The 19,599-nt window shown below is 42.8% G+C and overlaps 1 protein-coding gene across 4 annotated transcripts in view; it reads right to left on the bottom strand.

Annotated features, from left to right (window-relative positions):
- Nucleotides 1-19,599, bottom strand: part of LOC108607218 (dopamine D2-like receptor) — a 41,559-nt gene that overhangs the window by 3,543 nt on the left and 18,417 nt on the right. For all 4 annotated transcript variants that reach the window (XM_017997886.1, XM_017997889.1, XM_017997890.1 and 1 more), the window contains exons 3-6: nucleotides 12,865-14,067; nucleotides 11,436-11,626; nucleotides 370-479; nucleotides 40-292 (exon numbers count right to left, since the gene is read on the bottom strand). In XM_017997886.1, the coding sequence (XP_017853375.1) occupies nucleotides 40-292; nucleotides 370-479; nucleotides 11,436-11,626; nucleotides 12,865-13,948 (1,638 nt within the window). In that variant the 5' untranslated portion in view covers nucleotides 13,949-14,067. The remainder of the gene's footprint in view (nucleotides 1-39; nucleotides 293-369; nucleotides 480-11,435; nucleotides 11,627-12,864; nucleotides 14,068-19,599) is intronic.

Raw genomic sequence — 19,599 nt, 5'->3', positions numbered from 1 at the left:
AAACTTAACACAAACAGCGACGCAAGCGAATCGACCTACCTTGAATATGTTCCAATATAGAAAGACCATTATAATGCAGGGTATATAGAAGCTGCTTAGCGATGAGTACAATATAAAGTCAGCATTGTAGAAGGCGCATACGTCGGGCTCGCGATTGGGCGTATTATTCAGGCCCAGCACAATGGGCGAGCCAATGGCCGCCGATATTGCCCACACCAGTAAAATCGTAAGGCAAACGCGGCGACTGTTTTTGTGCTTGGCATACTTTATTGGCTGCGTCACAGCTATATATCTATATATATATAGAGATAGAGAGCAAGCGACTTTGCATTATAAATTGTATTAAACTAAATATTTGGCTTGGCTTACCTGTCTATTGAAATGGCAACTAAATTAAATATCGATGAAGTTGAGCATATCACATCCATGGCTATATAGAAATCACAAACAACGTTTGGCAAGGCCCAAGCGCCGTTTACCTGCAAGAGAGAGAGAGAGAGAGAGAGAGAGAGAGAGATAGAGTGAGTTGCTATTGTAAATAATTTCAATCAGTTTTTGTTGGTTAGCCACATAAATTTTCATTGTTGATCGCTTACAAAAATGCAAAGATGAATGGATTTTGATACAAGCGCAAGGCGCATGCATTTAACGTTGTCAATTTGAGTCCACACACATACATACATACATGTGTGCGTGTGTGCGTGTGCGTGTGAGCAATTCAATTTCCAATTGTCCTCGCTTGCTTTTGCCAGCAGGCGCAACATAAATTCTGGCCGTCTGCCAACCATTGTCATCTATCAATAACAATATGCTGACCCCGCCCCCACCCACCAGCACCACCCACCAGCACCGCCACCACCTGCTACTGTCGCTAGCTACAAATTAGTTTTTGAGTTTATCTTTTCGCTAGCATCTTGCGCACAGCACAGCAGAGTCCATAAAAACCTCAACAATAATGCAAAGAATTTCGTAAGCCAAACAATTTGTAGCACACACACACACACACACAGATCGAGCGTGTGTGTGTGTGCGCACATATAAAACGTTACATATTTGCAGGCAGCGCAAATAAATAGAAAGCCGATCGGTTTATGTTTAAAGTAGGCAAACAAACTTCGCTGTGGCTTTCACACAAAAAGTGCAAAATATGGCAAAGTGAAACTGAAAGTTTGTGTGTGTGTGTGTGTGTGTGTGTGTGTATGTGTGTGTTGCTGGACTAAGCGAGCATAACAAAAATTTGAGCAGCGGCTAAGGAAAGTGGCAAAAACTTTTCGTTATAAAGACATACGCACGAATGATTCACACACACACACATACGAGCGCACACACACACACACACATTGCTGGCATACTTATGCCAATATATCGTAGCACGTAAGCTGTTCAAGAATTTTTACAGCATTTATTTGCTTCCTGTGCGCCATTGTCGTCGTTTGGCCCTCTTTGCTTGCTTGCTTGAGATTGCGCATACGCCAAGTGTGCAAATAAAAGCTCTCAACTTTAATTTATAATGTATTGCCGTCGCCGTCGCCAGTTCAAACTATACAATATACATATAGCGCATATATGTTTGGCTTGCTTTATTTCTATTCCTGGCTTTGCTTTTACTTTTGGCTGGCGCTGGCGCCAACGCGCTGCCCTCAATCGATTATTGATCATGCTTAGCATAGCGTATAAATTACAATGTGCCGTTAGTTTAATGCAAATTCATTGATTTTAATGTTAAGTCAGCGCCCAAAGGCTACAGCAAAGTATGCAAGAGTCTCTGCCACATTTTGTTGCAAGCAATTCGCCATACACACACACATAAAAATTATCAAAAAATAAACACAAAAACTAACTATAGAAAATAAAATAGCAAAGAACATTTTTGGCAGCCAGCGCTCTATACATTTGTCGCTCTCGCTCGCTCTCGCTCTAACGCACATGCTGGCGCTAATGTTACTTGTGTGTGTGTGTGTGTGTCTGTGTGTGGTTTTTGCAGCAGCAGGGCATAAAATAAATAAATTTATCTATTTGCACAGTCAAAGGCGAACGCACACACAAAAACCTAAAGGGACAAAAACCAAGCAAAAAAGAAAAAGCAGCAGAAAAGAAAAGAAACGAAACGAAAAAACCCAAAGCGACAATGAGCATGAACCATGGAGCATGAGCATAAGTAAGCTTTGCTTGTGACACACACACACACACACACACACACGTATATAGAGCGCGCACAAATTGAGAAAACAACAAACACACGTAGCATTTTGATAATTGAGCTTCTGGTTTTTATGGCCTGCACGCAGATAGAGTTTAGAAATATGTCTGTGTGTGTCTGTGTGTGTGTGGTATACATAAACTGTATTCCTTAAGGGGCATAAGCTAAAATCCTTGAGCGTATTTGTCTGCCACTTGACATATAGACTACTGAATACTGGCAACAAATTATACAATTTCATAATCAACAAATTGCGTACAAAACTTTTTCGTAGCATACATTTTAGCGCATGACATTTTTTAGGAATTTTATACACAACTTAAACAAAATCCATGCTGCGCCACAGCTCTCTCGCTCTCTCTCTCTCTCTCTCTCTCTCTCTGTGTCTCTGTCTCTTTTGCATACGCATTCGTCAATAACCCACAGCGTTGGCACTCATTGCTTTATTGGCGCTTGTTCCACAAAACGCACAATACACAATATTTTTGTATTTTTTGTGCCTGTCGCGCGCTCGGCTCTCGGCTTTGTTTGCAGCTTGTTATATTGGCAATGCACGCTGGGCCAGCAGCTGTGGAGCTGCAACTGCAACTGCTTTTAATTAAATTCTACTATCAGCGCAACGGATTGTTTATTGTGGCTGCTGGCAAAGCAAAAAGAAAAGAAACAAAGCGCCACCCCAACTCCCACTACGCATAAAAAACAATGAACAAAAAATAAAAGCTATAGTGCAAGTTTTAATAGCAATTTGTTTGCGCCAATTGCTTGCGCCCCTTTGTTAGTAACAGTGCATTGCAAACTGTAAGCAGCAGACACTTGCAGTTAATTTAAGTGAATTGAATTAATTGTGCATATGATTTAATATAAAATATGTACAAATTTCCTGCATAGCTAACTCTATGAAAATTCCTGCGACGCTTTTCCAGCGAACTCAGTTAATATAAAAAGGGCTTGAACTTTGAGCTTTAGACACACACACACACACGCACTTTTCATATGAACAAATGTGAGTCTCTAACTATGATTTAATTTTATTTGTATTTGTTTTTGCCACTTGCTTTGGCTGCCTGTCAATTGCGCATTTTATTTACCAGCAGCTTAAATTAAGCGCCGCTGCTGGCCTCTCACACTTTTGAGCTTTGCTTTGAGTGCTTCTCAGACAGTGACAGCGACTGGAACTGAAGCTGAAGCTGGTGGCAAAGCTCAACAGCAATGTAATGAAGCGAAAGTGGAAACGAATTACTTTGTAGCAGTCGATGATGATGATGATGACGATGCTGATGGCGCCTTGACCTTGTCTCGCTATCAACACACGCATGTGTCGCTCTCTCACTCACACCAGCTCAGCTTAGAGAACGCACGTGTCACACGTTGCTGGCAACTTGTTGTTGTTGCTGTTCGCTCGTTCGTTCGCTCGTTCGTTCGCTCGTTCGCTCTTGTTAGTCTTGTGGGTTTTTTGGGTATTAAAAGTTTGACAGCCTCGAGGTATTTTCTCTAATTGTTAGTGTGTGCCTTAAAAGGCGCCTAGTAAAGTAAAGTTCGACGCCTAAGCGCTGCCAAAACGTCTAACGGCGCTGGCCTTATAACTTTGACATGCCACAGAAAGTTGCCGCTTGCAAGTGATCCAATAATGTGGCACGAGCGCCTCAATTAGAAACTAATTTCAGTAAAATTCTAATATTTAAAGCATTTTGTGTGTTTAGCTTACGGCTGCAATTAAAAGGATTTGGATTTGCTTTCAATTTAAGGCGTCGGCGTGGGATTGGGATTGGGATTGGGATTGGGTCAAGTGTTTTAAAAATAGCCCAAGCATAAGTCTAATTAACTGCCGAATGTGTCTGCATTGGTTAGCAGCTTGCCACGTGCCACACACACACACACAGACACACACACACACAGAGAAGGCGTAAGGGGCGTGGCAATGTGGCGTGTAACCACGTCATTTAGCCTGGCAGAGCGAAGTTGTTAAACGCCCAGCGAGCGACTGGGAGTTGCCACGTGCCACATGCCACATGCCGCATGCCACAAGCAGCTTGACCACACTCAAATGCGAATGTTAAAAATTCTTTGAAATGCTGACATGTGAATGCAAATTGAAGAATTGCGGCCAGTTGCGAATAAAATCTAATCAAAGGCACAAACTTGCAGCACAAGCCGCAAAACAAAAAAAAAAACAAAAAAAGAAGAAGAAGCAGCAGACAAAAACTATAGCACATTATGATGTTGAGCTCTGTGCGCTGCGACTGGGGCGTACCCATATCAAAAACAAACAAAACAAAAGCAAAAACAAAAGAAATAAAAGTTTTCTGGCTCCACTTGAAGTGGGTGGTTGGTTGTGGGTGAGTGGGTGGCTCAACTATTTTATGCGGCGCATAATGAGCACAATTTGTTGCCAGCATGTTTGCCAGCTCATGTGGCAGGCAAGCAGCGCCTGCGGTTGTCCACTGGAGTAACCAAAAATCTGAATCTGTTTGAAGTTGAAAGCGTTTCCTTTGGCGAAATGTAAAGACAGCCCCAGTTCCCACCACGCCGCCCATCACGCTCACTTGCCCTTGCACTTCATCAAAAAAGGGTTGTCAGATCTCTTGTCATGTAGGCCTCGCTCTCGCTCTCTCTCGCTCAATGTTTGCCTACTTACGGTTTTATAATTAATTTGAAAAAGCTTTTAATGGCTGGCACGCGTAAGCAGCCCCACCCCCTGGCCATGCTGAGCTCATAAACTTGTTATTAAGCTGCTGCGCGTACGAATTGATTTAGAATTGACATTCATATTCATTATAGATTTCAGTCTCTTATTGATTTAGGCATTAAGTGCTCATAAGCAATTTGCTAAGGTTACGCAATTTGGTCGCAGCTCAGCTGGCCAACAATATGGCGCTGACTTAACTTGTTGGCCAAAGCGGCAGCTGCCAGGCAGTTGGCTTGATGTTTCGTCTCTGCCCAACGACATGATAAACGAGTGAGCGTAAACGAGTTTAGTTGGCAAGTGATAAACCAAGCGAGAGCCAGCGCCAGCGCCAGAGCGCAACAGCTTCAGCTGTAAGCTCGAAAGTATGCTATAACATTTGGCGTTTTTATGAATTTTCATAATTTGCTGCTGCGCTGTGGAGTTTTGTGGGCGTGGCTGCTTAGCATAAAAATGTCACAACAGCTGCATAAAAATGCTGCCAGCGTTACGCGTATAATATATATATATATATATATATATATATCGTATATATATGAGTGAGTTTTGCCTATTTTAGGAGCATCATAAAAGTTAACTTAGTGGCCACTGACAACTAACAATTCTGACTGTTGCAACAAATTTGGAGTGGCAGCCATTTTGTGTTTTAATGCTTCATTTTTTAATATTTTATAGCTGCACACACACATAAATTGAGTTGACAGGCTGCAGTGCAAAAAGGCATTGCCTACTTTTGCGGGCGAGCCAAAGTAAAATTCACAAACACGCAATTTCTACAACGTTAGTCACCCAAGGCAGCCAAAGCAGCAGCGGAAGCTTGCACGGTAATCAAGTTAGAGTGTCTCAGCTCTCGTTCGCTCAGTCGCTCACTGCTGCTGCTGTTAATACGGAGCTTCCGCAACGACTATTAAACGAGTTTCGCTTACATTTTGTTATGCCAAAGACAAAGTTAATTGAACTTGCTGGCCCCTTAATAGAAGGACACTAACAGCAGCTCACACACACACACACACACACACATGTGTAGCACTTGACGCTGTTGCTTTCAGGCGGCAGCCATTACAGCTGCTGTGATATCATATCAGACGCGCAGAGCAATTAATTGACTTATTTATTAAGTTTATTGTGTGCGCTTGGCGTACCTAAGTGTGTGTGCCTGTGTGTGTGTGTGTGTGTGTGTGTGTATTGGTGTTGGTAAATGTAACATCTTTGGCCGTAACAACTTTAGCGCGCTCTGTGCCACTTTTAATAGCTTCGGACGTACCCTAGACACTCGTCGCTGTTCGTTACACACACACACACAAACACAGAGAGACACACACACAAACACATACACATTTATTTTGCTATTTTGCGTGTGTATTGAGATTTTAGCACAAATTAGTTGTCATTAGCGTCGAGGGAAATTTTATTTTATGATGACTTTGGCTGGCGCCATAATTCACTAACAAATGTTTGCTATGTATGTGTGCACAGTCTGTGTGTGTGTGTGAGTGTGTCGTATTACTTATATTTTTGCAATTAGCAGGCAATGATTGCAATAAATATTTTTATTTAAATTCGCAACTTTCGTTAGCAAGGCAATAACTTTTTAGTTTTTAGTGCAGCTAAATTTGATTAAATGCTCCCCAAGCTGCGGCATGCCACATGCCCCAAGCAAAGCGAGAAAAAACACAACAAAACAACAACAAAAAACGGGGCGTGTGTGCTGAGCGGCAAATTGCTAAAGTATTGTTAATTATTTAACTTACATTTGCCCCCAGGCGTTGGAGCTTTATAGTGGGCATTAAATTAGCTAAATAAAGCGGCAAGTGGCAAGCGGCAAGCGGCAAGCGGCAAGCGGCACGAGCGGAAGACACGTCGCATGCGTGGCGGCAAGCTGGCGATAATTTAGATAACATGCCATTTAGTTCAAAGGGGGCGTGGGCGGGGCGGGGCGTATGAATTTTCATTTTGTGCACCCTTGTGTAAGCCTTCAAATATAATATGTGTGTGTATGTGTGTGTGTGTGTGTTGAAAACTTTTGTTGTTGGCCAATTTCATGCTCTTGGATTATTTATTTGAATTGATGTGCGGCTGACTGCAAAGTGTGGCAAGTGGCAAGTGGCAAGCTTTTGAGGCTGTGCAAGGATTTATATAAATTTTCTGGTCGCTCAGCTCAACTCAACTCAGCTCAAGTGGCCGCCATTTAAACTTTTTGCGCCTGTTTTGTGTGTGTGGCGCTCAAGTTTTGGCAGTCAACTGTGGCAAAGACGCTGCAGTGTTGCATAAATAAACAAACATGTGCAACGCGACTTGACCTCGAACTGTTGAACTCACAACTGAGAGAGAGAGAGAGGCCGCTGACCGCTGGTTAAATTTTATTTGCAGCAATCGATGCGCCATTTAAATTAAAAAACTTTCCAAAACAAAAACACGCAAGACGCTTGTACACTGAACTTGGCAGCAGCTGCCGCAGTTTTGCTTTTATTGCTTGTTGCATGCAACAAACAAATAGCGCTCGACAGTTTCGCTCGCAAACTTTTGCCAAGGCGCTGGCGACTAAAACGTGTTAACAGCAGTCACAAATGTTCAAGGAAAACGACGACGACGACGACGACGACGACGACGACGCATTCGACACCTTTGATTTTGATTTTTATTTTTATTGCGCTGCAGCTGACAGCAGCACACAGTGGACGCAGTTGACCCTTCTTCAGTTGACCACTTTAGGCTAAATCTAATTCAATAATTTCAGCAGACAGCTGAAGAGGGTACGCCAAAGAGAGAGAGAGAGAGAGCGAAAGCGAGAGCGAGAGATAAAGCGTTGAAAAAAATATATAAAGAGCGTGAAAACATTTGAAATTCGAATGCGTGTGCAGCACTTGATGCTGTCATCGCCAGGCGACGGTACAACAACGCGACTATTTTTAAACAAAATCTTACTAAGCGATAGAGAGAGAGCGAGAGCGACAGCGAGAGCGACAAGCATTAAGCGCTTAGCTTCAGTGACATGTGCATGTTTATTTATATAAAACGCTTTAAGCTCAAGTGTGAGCCAGCGCGCTAAGCTATTAATAGCAACAGCAGCTTGTTGTCAACTTTAAAATGTTTGCCTTTTTAATATTGATTTGATTAAGCGAGCGAGCGACAACACTTTCTATTTCAGTGGCAGCTTAGCTCAACTGCCGCATACAAAAGCAATTAAGAGCAAGCAACATGTGTACACACACACACACACACACATGTGATATGCTTATAGCAATGAACATGAGCTGAACTTTGCAGCGACAGTTACTTTGACTTTGAACATGCCATAGCAACGAATTATTCACGCGCCTCGTTGCCAGCCTCAGTCTCTCACTCTCTCCCTCTCTCTCACTCTCTCTCACTCTTTTGTGCTGCCTCCGCATGTTGCACACGCTTTTACACTGTGAATGAGGCACTTGAATGTCAACAAAAGCTTTCAACTGACATATACAACCACTTAAAATAGAAAAGGACTGCCCAACACACACACAGCTGTATGTATGTGTGTCTGTGTAGTTTGTTTTAGTCGCTAGTTAAAACAAGCCAAGTTACAAGCAAGCAACAAACTTTTGCGCACAACATGGCGTATGCGTAACATGACAACATGGCGCTAGAGTTAACTGAACTGCCACAGCCACTGCCACTGGCCTTCGCCCAATGTCTGTTTGCGTGTCTATACGTTTCGTCTGTCTGTCGCTCTGTCGCTCTCTCTCTGTGTTTGTTTGTTTGTTTGACTATCTGTTTTGGCATTGCAATAATTCTCTTTGTTGACTAAGTTGCCTGCTCTGCTCTGACTGTGACTCTGACTGCGACTGAAGCTCACACATTGAGCTACAACAACCTTTGTCACACACACATTTCAGCGAGTTAAGTGCTACGACACACACACACACACGCACAAGCGCCGCGTACCCAATCATCTTGAAGCCAGTTCACAGTCTGTGGGCGCTAAAGTCGCCCCAGTGCCCCATATTACTGCCCACTTATTGTGCTGTTGTTGACGCAAATCCTCTTAACTAAATCAATTTTCATTTGTGTTTACGTGTGTGCTTTCCCATATATATATATATATACATATATGTGTGTGTTTGTGTGTGTGTGTGTGAGCTGCTGTGGCATGCTTTAACAAACTGAAATGCCCATGGACTTGCTGCTCTATACACACGCACAAATAATTGTGCTTGCATTACGGATTTATTTTTTCTGTTGTGCGCGCTGAAAAGTGTGCTATCATTTTTTTTCGCTTTTCGCCTAACCCCACGCACCGACTAAGGCTTGACATGGGACTTTGTTTGCGCAAGTTTTAGTTATGACAGCACCAAATACATTTCGACTATATTTAGCGCACATATTTATAGCGAGTTGTAAATATTTTTGCATAGCCAGCAAATTTCGTTTGTGAACTAAACACAGTAAAGCGCAATTTAGTTAAGTTTGTGTTAATTGTTAACAAATGCAAATGCAAGCAAGTCAATGAGCAGTATAAATTGCAAGCAGAGAGAGAGAGAGAGAGAGAGAGAGAGAGATGCATGCTAGTTTATATATCAAAGTCTGAGAGTTTAATATAATGGGCTTTGCCACGCCTGTGGCTATTACACACACACACACACAAATGCAGCTGCATGCATATCAACTAACATAGCCATGTGTGTGTGTGTGTGTGTGTGTGTGTGTGTGTGTAGGTGTAAACGTAAGTTGACATGTTCAGCACGTCGCAGCTGCTGTAAAACTTTGCCAGCAATGCCTGCCAGGCTTTGCTCTCTCAAGCGCCCACCCACCCCCACCACACCCCGCACCATTCCCGCTCACAATTGTTGTTGTTATTGTTGTTGTTTTTGTTGCTTGTTGTTAAACGCTATAATTGATACAGTGCCTCTGCACCTGACACGCCAACATGACTACAAGTGTCTATATGTGCCTCTCACTCTCTCACTCTCACTCTCACTCTCTCTTTGCATGTGTGCTGAGTTTAATTAGCACCTGACACATTCACACACACACACACACACACACATACAACGAGACAGCAGCCAAGCCATCGTCCAGCTTGAAGGCAAAGCACATTTAATGACAAGTTAATTTGCCTCGCTCTGATCAAACCTTTTGCCTATAACTATGCATATGTGTGTGTATGCGTGTATGTGTGTATGCGTGTCTGTCTATGTTTGCATGCGGTATTAGAAAATCAACACACACAGCGGGAGCAGCCAGCGCGTCGCACTGACATGAGGTTGAGTCTCAATGTAATGATCAAATTGAAATTAAATGAGCTGTCAGTGTCGTTGACTGAACGCAGCTGTCACTGTATGTGTGTGTGTGTGTATGTACGTGTGTGTGTGTGCGCACGCTTGGCTATTAAACATTAGCGCTTGGTCAATTGCATGCGGCTTAAGCAACATGATCGCTAGATTAAGTATACGCCTAGTCTGTCAGCTATGCAATTAAAGCTGCATTTAATTTAATTTTTTTTTATTATTATTTGTGCACATTAATTATTGTACACTGCTGTCAGCCAATTGTTTGCAATTCGCTTTGCTTTCGCGCATTTTGTTGCTTTTGTTAATTTCATTTGACTTTGGGGCATTTTAATTACGTCAGCGACAAATGTCAGAGCTTTTAAAATTGCAATTGCAATTGCAATTTTTATAACTTTATGTAGATAAAATAAACACACAATTAATTGCGGCCGACCATGACAAACGTTGAGCTGACAAAACGAGATAAACAAAAAATAGTGAAAGCAATTTTATATGCAGATTTACGAGCGTAACTATTACAATATGTAGGCTTTATGATATTGCCCCAGACTTTGTGCGCATATTTTAATATTTAAATATATATAACTGGCCGGCCAGTTGACAGCCAGCGCTGAGCTGAGCTGAGCTGAGCCAGCAAATTTAATAAAAGCACAAAGTGCGAGAATTGCGCGCGCATTTAAATTTTGAATTCTTGAAATTCTCAGCGCTGGATTAACTTGTAACTTTGTTTTGCTGCCTGCCTAATTTGTAAGTCCGAGAGTCTGACGCGGCGCACTTTTTATTAATTTGTCAGCGCCTTAGACAGCTTTTTACTTGGAATTGTTTGCCACAGACGAAGGAAGTCAGTCAGTCAATCAAGCAATCAATCATATGGAATGACAGCCGACGTCGACTTAAGTCAAAGCAAACACAAGCGAACGCTCTACACTAGCTTTTGTTACTTTCACCCCAGCCCCCAGCCCCCAGCCCCTTTCACTTGCTTTCTCTCTTTTATGCTGTTTGTGGTTAAGGTTTTGCCATTTCATTTCCACCCGCATTGATTTATAAGCATTGGGCCACCAAAAATTGAATGTTATTGCTTCAATGGCCGCAATTTACTAAAAAGCCACGACCCCCCACCCCCCACCCCTCACTCTTAGCTTTAGCTTTGCTTTGTTGTTATTTATGTGCATGTTTATTTATTAGATGGCCTCCAGACACTTGATAAAATTAAACGCAAATGGCAAGCAATTTTGCATTCAGCCACGACCCCCCACCCACCCTCTGAATTGGCTTGTGCACTTACCAGAAAATAAACAGCAAACGGCATAACGACAACGGCCACCAGCAGATCGGCTATGGCCAATGATACGATAAAATAGTTGGTCACTGTCTGCAGCGAGCGCTCGCGACAGACCGACAAGATGACGAGTATGTTGCCGAAGAGCGTCAGAATGGGAAACACCACCAGGATGAGCGCCCAGTAATTGTGGTCCACTGTAAAAAAAAAAGTAGCAGTTTGAAATTAAATAAATATATTTTAAATGAATTTTATCTATTTGTATAAACATTTAGCGATTTTAAAGAATATTAAGTTTCAATGGTCAAACATACACAACTAAATAATATAATAGTGAAGAGGCTAAATTTAATATAAATAAATAAATAATATAAGCAATATAATAATTTTTGTCTAGTTGCTAGATAGGCAAATTGCTAAAGATTTATAATTTGAATTGAATTTTGAATTTAAAGATCTGCTCAACAGCTCGCAAACAATATAAAAAGATTTATAAAACTGACTACAAAATGAAATATAAGAACATAAGTAGCATAGCAAAAACAAAAAAAAAAAAAGGCTGGAAAGCCACAGCTACTTTTGTTACAGAATTAAGCACATTTTAGTTTTGAAATTGTTTTAATTTGCTGTACAAATAATTATAGAAAAATTCAGATGCAAGCGAAGCTTATAAATATTAAATTTGTTTACAAACAATTAACTGCTCTGCTCACATAATCTACACACAATAATATAAAATTACTAATTAATTTCATAGATAAAAATAATATATTAAGTAATTTAAAAGTTATTACATTAAATTTTGTAAAATAATTTAATTTTGTAAATAAATTAAATAATTTAAAGCGGGCACTTTTGCAAATTTATGGTACAACATTAACAAAAATAAAACGTTGACTACTATAATTTAATTGATGAACTGAACCAACGCAAATTATAAGCAAATCTTATAATTTTTTTAACTATATACAAAATATTTGAATTTGCAGCTGTTGCTTTTGTTAATTTCATTTGACTTTGGCGCGTTTTAATTATGTCAGCTAAAGTTACTAACTAATTGCTAAGACAAAAATAATATTTTAAGTAAAATATGAGAGTCGAGTCCATGGCGCGTCTTAGCTGCTAGAGCTGCCTACTTAAGTGATTATATTAGTTTTCGTATATAAATTAAACTTGCAAATAAATCAAATAAAATAAAGTGTGGAATTTGTAAGTTTTATAAACAACATTAAAAGCGTTAACTGCTAAAATTTAATTGTTATGCTGAGCAAATGAAAGCGAGTTCTATGAATATTAAATGAACTCAATAAAACAAAGAGTGGAATTTTAAAGCTTTAACTTAAAGCATACAAAAAATACGTTGCTTTAAGCTTAAATTGATATGCTGAGCTATAGTTATATATATATAGACTATAAATTTTGAGTTCGCACTCACCGTTGCGCATTTCATGACAGAATTCCGATGTTAGATTCAGCGTTGAGTTGAGTGTGCAATTGAGTTGATAGTTGTCCGTGTAGAGTGCGCTTAGGTTTTGCTGCTGCTGTTCCAGCAGCAATCCGGTGCTGCTGCTGCCGCTGCTGCTGCTGGCTGCTGCTGTTGTTGTTGTTGTCGCTGTGCTGCTGAGCAACGAGTTGCTTGTGCCCGAAATGATGCTGCCATTGTAGTTGGGAAAGTAATCATTGAAGTTTTCGAGGAGCAGCATAAACGAGCTGCCGCCACCACCGCCGCCTGCGTTTGTTGTTGCCGCCCCCGCTGCTGCTGCTGCTGCACCGCCGCCGCTTAGCCAAACGGCATCGCTTTCGGCCATTGCGGCGGCCGTGCGGTTCGTTATGCTTGTTGCCGTGCGTTGCAGCAACTCCGATGTGCTGTCCACATCGCCAGCAGCAGCAGCGGCGCCCAGCAGCTGCCCATAGTCGACATCGCCATCGGCGGCAGCAGCATCCAGTGCGCTCTCCTCACCGCTGTCAATCAGCGCAATAGCCTGCGAGGACTCGCCGCCGCCGCCGCCGCCAACGCCGCCAGCTTGCAGCTGTTGCTCCACAAAATTGCGCAAGGCATAAAGTCCGCCACCACCGCCACCAATTTGCTCATCCATGTGGCTGCTGCTGCTGCTGCTGCTGCTGCTGCTGGTGTTGCTGCTGGGCAATGTGCTATTCTGCAGCTCGAGCATGTCCAGCGTCCAGCTAAGCGTTTCATTGGCATTGCTGCCGCTGCTGCTGCTGGAGGTGGGCGCTGCTTCGCTCACATTATTGCCAGCGGCAGCACTTAGCAGCCACTCACTGATGTCATCAATCAACGCATATCCTGCCTCCTCTGCTGCCGCCTGTGTCTCGTCTAATGCACTTGCCACATCGTCATAGAGCGCGAGGTAGCTGCTGCTTGTCGTTGAGGCCGCAAGTTCGCCGCTGTCGTTGCCGTCGCCGTCGGCGCTGGGGCTCGACTGATTGCCAAGCAGCTTGCTGGCCAATGTTGTTGTTGTGCTTACAGTGGCTGTTGCAGCTTTAGTTATGGCCGCCATTGCACAGCTAACGTGCCACCAGCCCCTCGTCGTAGCCTCTAGTGTCTTTGTGGCGTAGGCGTGGCAAGCGCCGCTCGCTGCGTCCCAAGGCAGCGCCTAAGCTGCATGTTGCTCAGTTACTGCAAAGAAATAAAATTTCAATTTATTTGCTATCAATTTATGTTTTAATATCGAATTCGTTTCCAACTTGCTGCTGGCTATTTATTTAAGCAATTAAAATGAATTGCAAGTAATTAAATTAGAGAGCCTGGTTATTGTTTTGAATATTTGTGGGCGTGTCTGTGTCTTTTGCATAATAACATAGCTGCAGGTGCAATTGTTGTAATTGAAAATTGCACACACACACACAAACACACACACACACATACTTATATATTTATATATGTCAGCGCGCTGCTAATTGCTGCTGCTTTCTGCGCCAATGCAATTATCTATCCATCTATGTACTTTGCCGGCCCTCCGCATGTTTAATTAACTCTTTAATCAATTTATTGCCAATTATTCTACAAAAAGCGCCATGCGAAAATTGTGTAATTTAATTAAGTTACCCAAAAGGTTTTTATGCCGCTGCCTCAGTCGCTGTCGCTGCTGCTGCTGCTGCCTCTGACTCTGCCTGTGTCTGTGTCTGTGACCACGCCCACACTCTTCGCACTGCCTTTGGACTCTTGTGCTCAGACATTTTGTAATTTTCGCTTTTGTATTTGCCAATTGGCGCTGATTAAAGCCGTCCTAGTCAGTGGCCCATAATCAGCAGCAGTGCGCGGCTAATGAGCAGCCAAAGTCAAAGCCAGGCCAGACCAGCTGGAAGGGGGTTTGGGGCCAAGAGCTGCTTCAATTGCAAGTCAATGTGTTTGCCCATCGATTAGCGCCGAGTGTAACTCAAGAATCAGCGGCTAATTTGCAGTGCAGCTTTAGTTACAATTAATCACAAGTCACTTTAGTTTCAATGCGAGCACACAAATATTTGTGATTTACTTGATTTATATAATTTAATTAAAGTGACAATAAATCATTGGCACAAGTCACTTTCGAGTTTCAATTTAAAAATATAATTATGAAACGCTCGCTCTTTGTTGCGTTTGATTGATTTAAATAAATTAATTAAATTAATAAACAGAATTATTATTGACAATTAAGCAAAAGTCACAAGCAGCATTCTTTGTTGCGTATAAATTAATTAAGCAATCATAATTATTATTGACAATTAATCATTTCACTGCACAAGTCACTTTAGTTTATGCGTATAAATCAATTAGCATTGTTATCTTGCTAATAGTACACTAATTATTATAAAATATCAAAGCACATTGACGCACTGTGCATTTTACCGCTAGCGCACATGTTTTTAGTGGAAATTTTCATCAGCGATCAGCGCCGCACCAACATAAATGCGCACGCGTCGAAATCAGATCAAGAACTGACCTACTCAACGTGTTTTAGGTAAAAGCTTTCACTTGCGGCGGCGTCGACAGCGCGCTCAGCTGCTTAGAGAGCGCTGCAGCAGTTGGTCACGCTGCTTAGAGAGCGCTGCAGCCCTGATACAATAATACAAGGTAACGGACTGCACTCTTCTTTTTGAGTGTTTGGGTACTTAGCTTCATTCACTCTCGCTCACACCGTATACAAAACGAAAAGAGCTAGAGCGAGAAGGCAGCAAAAAGGAAGAGGAAGCGAAATAACCTAAGAGCGCAGTCCGCTACCTTGAATTATTGTATCATGGCTGCAGCTGTCGCCTCGCTGAAGCTCAGACTCCTAAGAGAGCGCTCTGCAGTCGTCTTACTTACACGAGCAGCTGCTTATAGAGCGCTGCTGCCGTCGCCTTGCTGCTGCTCGAACTGCTTAGAGAGCGCTTCTGCAGTCTCTCTCCAAGCAGTTGCTCACGCTGCTTAGAGAGCGCTGCTGCCGTCGCATTTCTGAAACTCAAACTGCTTAGAGAGCTCTGCTGCAGTCGCCTTGCTGCAGCTCAAACTGCTTAGAGAGCGCTGCTGTAGTCGCCTTCCTCTCACCAAGCAGTTGCTCACCAAGCAGTCGCCTTGCTGCACTCAAACTGCTTAGAGAGCGCTGCTTCAGTCGCCTTCCTCTCATCAAGCAGTTGCTCACGCTGCCTAGAGGGCGCTGCTGCAGTTACCTTTCTCAAGCTCAAACTGCTTAGAGAGCGCTGCGCTGCTGCCTTGTCGCCTTGCTCGCTCTTCAAGCAGTTGCTCACGCTACGAACGTTTTGTGTGTGGGCAGCGCAGTTGAGCATCGCTGCTGAGCATTAAAAGTTTTGAGTGAAATGCGCAGCGAGTCTTAATCTTTGCTTATTTCTTTTGCTGCTCAGTACAGAAATTTTGCGTTTGCTTTAAGCAATATTTAAAGAGAGTGCTCACTCTCTCTCTCTCTCTCTATCTAAGCTGCTGCATTAAATCAAAGCAGTTTTATTTTTTGTTCGGTTTGAGTTCTAGTTTGAGTGTTTTGCCAAATGTGGAAATAATGCGATCGTAAATGCGTCTTGATGTAGTGCGTGCTGCTTGGTTATGCTGCTGATTGGACAGGATGGCACAGGACAGCAGACGTGCCACTCAAAATCCGTGCCAGCTGTCTGTGCAACCAAAGGCTGCCACAAGCAGTGTGCAAATTTATTTATTTTTACTTGCGTTGCCTTTTACTTTTTTTTTTGCTTGGCACTAATGAAATTTTTGGCGCAATACGCAAACTGCTCAAATGATAAAAAAAGAAGAAGAAGCAGAGCGTACAGATAAAATAGAAAAATAAGCAAAGCGAAATGAAGCAGTGTACAGTTGACCGAAAGGCCACAACGGAAACACGCACAGTGGCACAAAAGAGTGTGAAGAGTGTTCGGTGGCTTAATCAAAATGGCGCAAAGCAGCACTGCACTTGACTATGTGTGTGTGTGTGTGTGTGTGTGTTTTGTGTTTTGCTTGCTTTTTTCATTAATTACGCCAGCAAGTGGCAGCAGCAGCAACAACAAATAATAAGGCAAAAGTAGCAGCGCAACAAAAAGAACAACAAGCTTAAAAGGAACTGCTGCAAAGCAAAACGACAACAACGACAACAACAACAAATAGCCCTAACAACAATGACGACAATGTCGAGGACTCGGGCACAATCCAACTTGAAGCTGAAGCTGAAGCTCAAACTGTAACTCCAACTCCAAGTGCCGTAATTAATTTCACTTTCGCTTCAGCGATGCTTTTGAATATGCGACGACCGCACGCAATTCATGCCAGGGTTAGGGCGTAGGGGCGCAGGGGCGTGGCGGGTAGCCAGGACAAGAGCTAGAGTGTCATTTCCTGTCGCTAGTTCCACAATTTTCATGCCTGGCCCCGAGCATTTAATACACAAGTCGTCTCTCAATGGCATGCGACCACATAATTTCATCTCGTTTGTTGTTCTTGTTGTTGTTCGTCCTCCAAAGGAATTGTTTTGCCAGTTTGCCCAATACTAATCAGCATACTGAGCATACAAATGGCCAGCCACTGGCATTGCTCTTGAGTTGTGCTTAAAATCAAAAGTGAATTGCGTTCGCTTGTAATGAAGTTGATTACAGGATTTGACTTTTAGCAGCCACAAAAGTTGGCTAAAACGGAAATGTCCACTAAGCTTATATATGAGAGCAGCCCAGGTAAGCTGCTGATCTCAGTGGCAGTTAAGCTGCCGCCTGCTTGGCTAATTGATTGTTGGACATGGCTGGTTCACATTAAAGTTAAGCCAAACTTTAATATTTCTTCTTAGTAATGCGCAACTTGCTTAATGCAAATCTTTAGCTTTATCAATTATTATATTTAAATTTAGTTATTCTTTTCTATTGAGCTTCTATTAAATATTTCTTCTGAGTTATGCGCAGCTTGATTAATCCAAATCGGCAATTATTATATTTACATTCGTCCTTTATTCACTTCTCTGTTCCATTGAGCTTCTCTCTTAAATAACGCGCTCCATTTCAAGCTGTAGCTTATTTTCTTAAAGCGTATTCGCTTATGATTTGTATCGATTTGTAGCCGACTTTGTTGCACTCGCTATAATGTCGTGCGACATTTACAATATTCGTTTCCCCTAGGCGACAGCCGCAACACTCAATAAATCAGCAACAACTATAATTATATTCGACGCCATTCAACGCGACATTTGACGCATGCAACAAGCCAGAATAGCAAAGCAAAATTGAAGCGAAGGCTGTGCGTTGGGTTGGGTTTTGGCCAAGGTTACGCCTTGGCATTTGGTTAGCAATTAGTTTACAATATTTTAGCTGCAATGCGTCGCATTTTGCGCGCAATTTATTATGAGCGATGGGCTCGAGCATGGGGCGCTAGTTGAAATTTCGTGGCACGTTTACAGTTTTAGAGCCCAGGCGCTTAACTCAAATTGAGATGACACATACGCACGCACACACACACACGCACGCAGGCAGGCAGGCAGAGGCGCCCGCAGATATGAGGACTACGATAAGTAAATTGGTTTCCGATTTAGTTAGCGCGTGCATGCGACTGGGACACATGTAGCCCAGCGGCGAGACCAGCAGAGCAAGCTCTAGAGCTAGAGAGCAGTAAATGCTTTATGTGCGTATGTGTGCGTGTGTGCGTGTGTGTGTTGCCCGCTGGCGCAGCAGCTGTCGCAAGATAAATTTTATGACTCTCGTAGAGCAAGAGCTGCTCACTCTACTCGCTCTACTCTCTATACAAGGCCGCTGGGCAAGCGGGCAATTCGATTGCTGGCATATGCTTGTTAACTATGCAGCTGGCACCAAAAAGCATTGCAACGACAAAGTTTGAGACACACACGCACACACACACACAGACACACCTGACAACTGTCAATAAACAAGCCACAGCGGCTGCTGCTGCTGCTGCTGCCCCGGGGGAGCAGCAACGCTAAAAGGGATACCCCAAGCTGCTGCCAGCGAGTTCCAGCGCTGCGTTGACAAGGGGCAAACATTTTATTGTTGCTGCTTGACATTTTGTTATTTTCCATTTCTATTAGACGCAAGCGTCCCCAGTGTCACACTGAAAATTTATTTATAAAAACAAAAAGAGAGCGCAGCAAACTTTGCGTATGAGTAATGCGCATACGCCATGTGGCAACTAGCGCAACAATTAACAAACACACACACACACGCTCAGTTTATACATGTGTGTGTGTGTGTGCGTCAATCAGCTGCTTTAAGCGCATTAAAGCCATAAACTGGTCAGCGTCATAATTGGCGAGCGACCCGTTGTCGCGACTAGCGCAAAATATATTTTTGTATATAGCACAACAGCAGCAGCGACAGCGACAGCGACAGCAACAGCGAACAACAACAAATAGCAAAACCGCTTATCGCTTCAAGTCTACTCAAGCGTCAACGGAGCGATTCATTCGAGAATTTTCTTATGCTTCAATGAACCAGAAGTGTTGTCGTCGGCGTCGGCGTCAGCGTCAGCGTTAGCGCTCGCGTTCGCAGCTATATATACATACTATATAGTCAGCAGCTCATACAGCTGAATGTGTGTATTACTCTAATGCGTGCGTGTGTGTGTGTGTGTGTGTGTGCTACGCGCCATTTACTGACTAGCGCTTGCCCCTTTTTTAGCTGCGCTGGCTGAGCCATTGTCGCTTCGCTCGCTGCTTTGTTGCTACTATTATATTATTTTTGCTGCTACATACTTTTTATT

Source organism: Drosophila busckii, chromosome X (assembly GCF_011750605.1).
Source record: "Drosophila busckii strain San Diego stock center, stock number 13000-0081.31 chromosome X, ASM1175060v1, whole genome shotgun sequence".
Classification (NCBI taxonomy): Eukaryota; Metazoa; Arthropoda; class Insecta; order Diptera; family Drosophilidae; genus Drosophila; species Drosophila busckii.
This window is presented reverse-complemented; position numbering and strand designations above follow the sequence as displayed.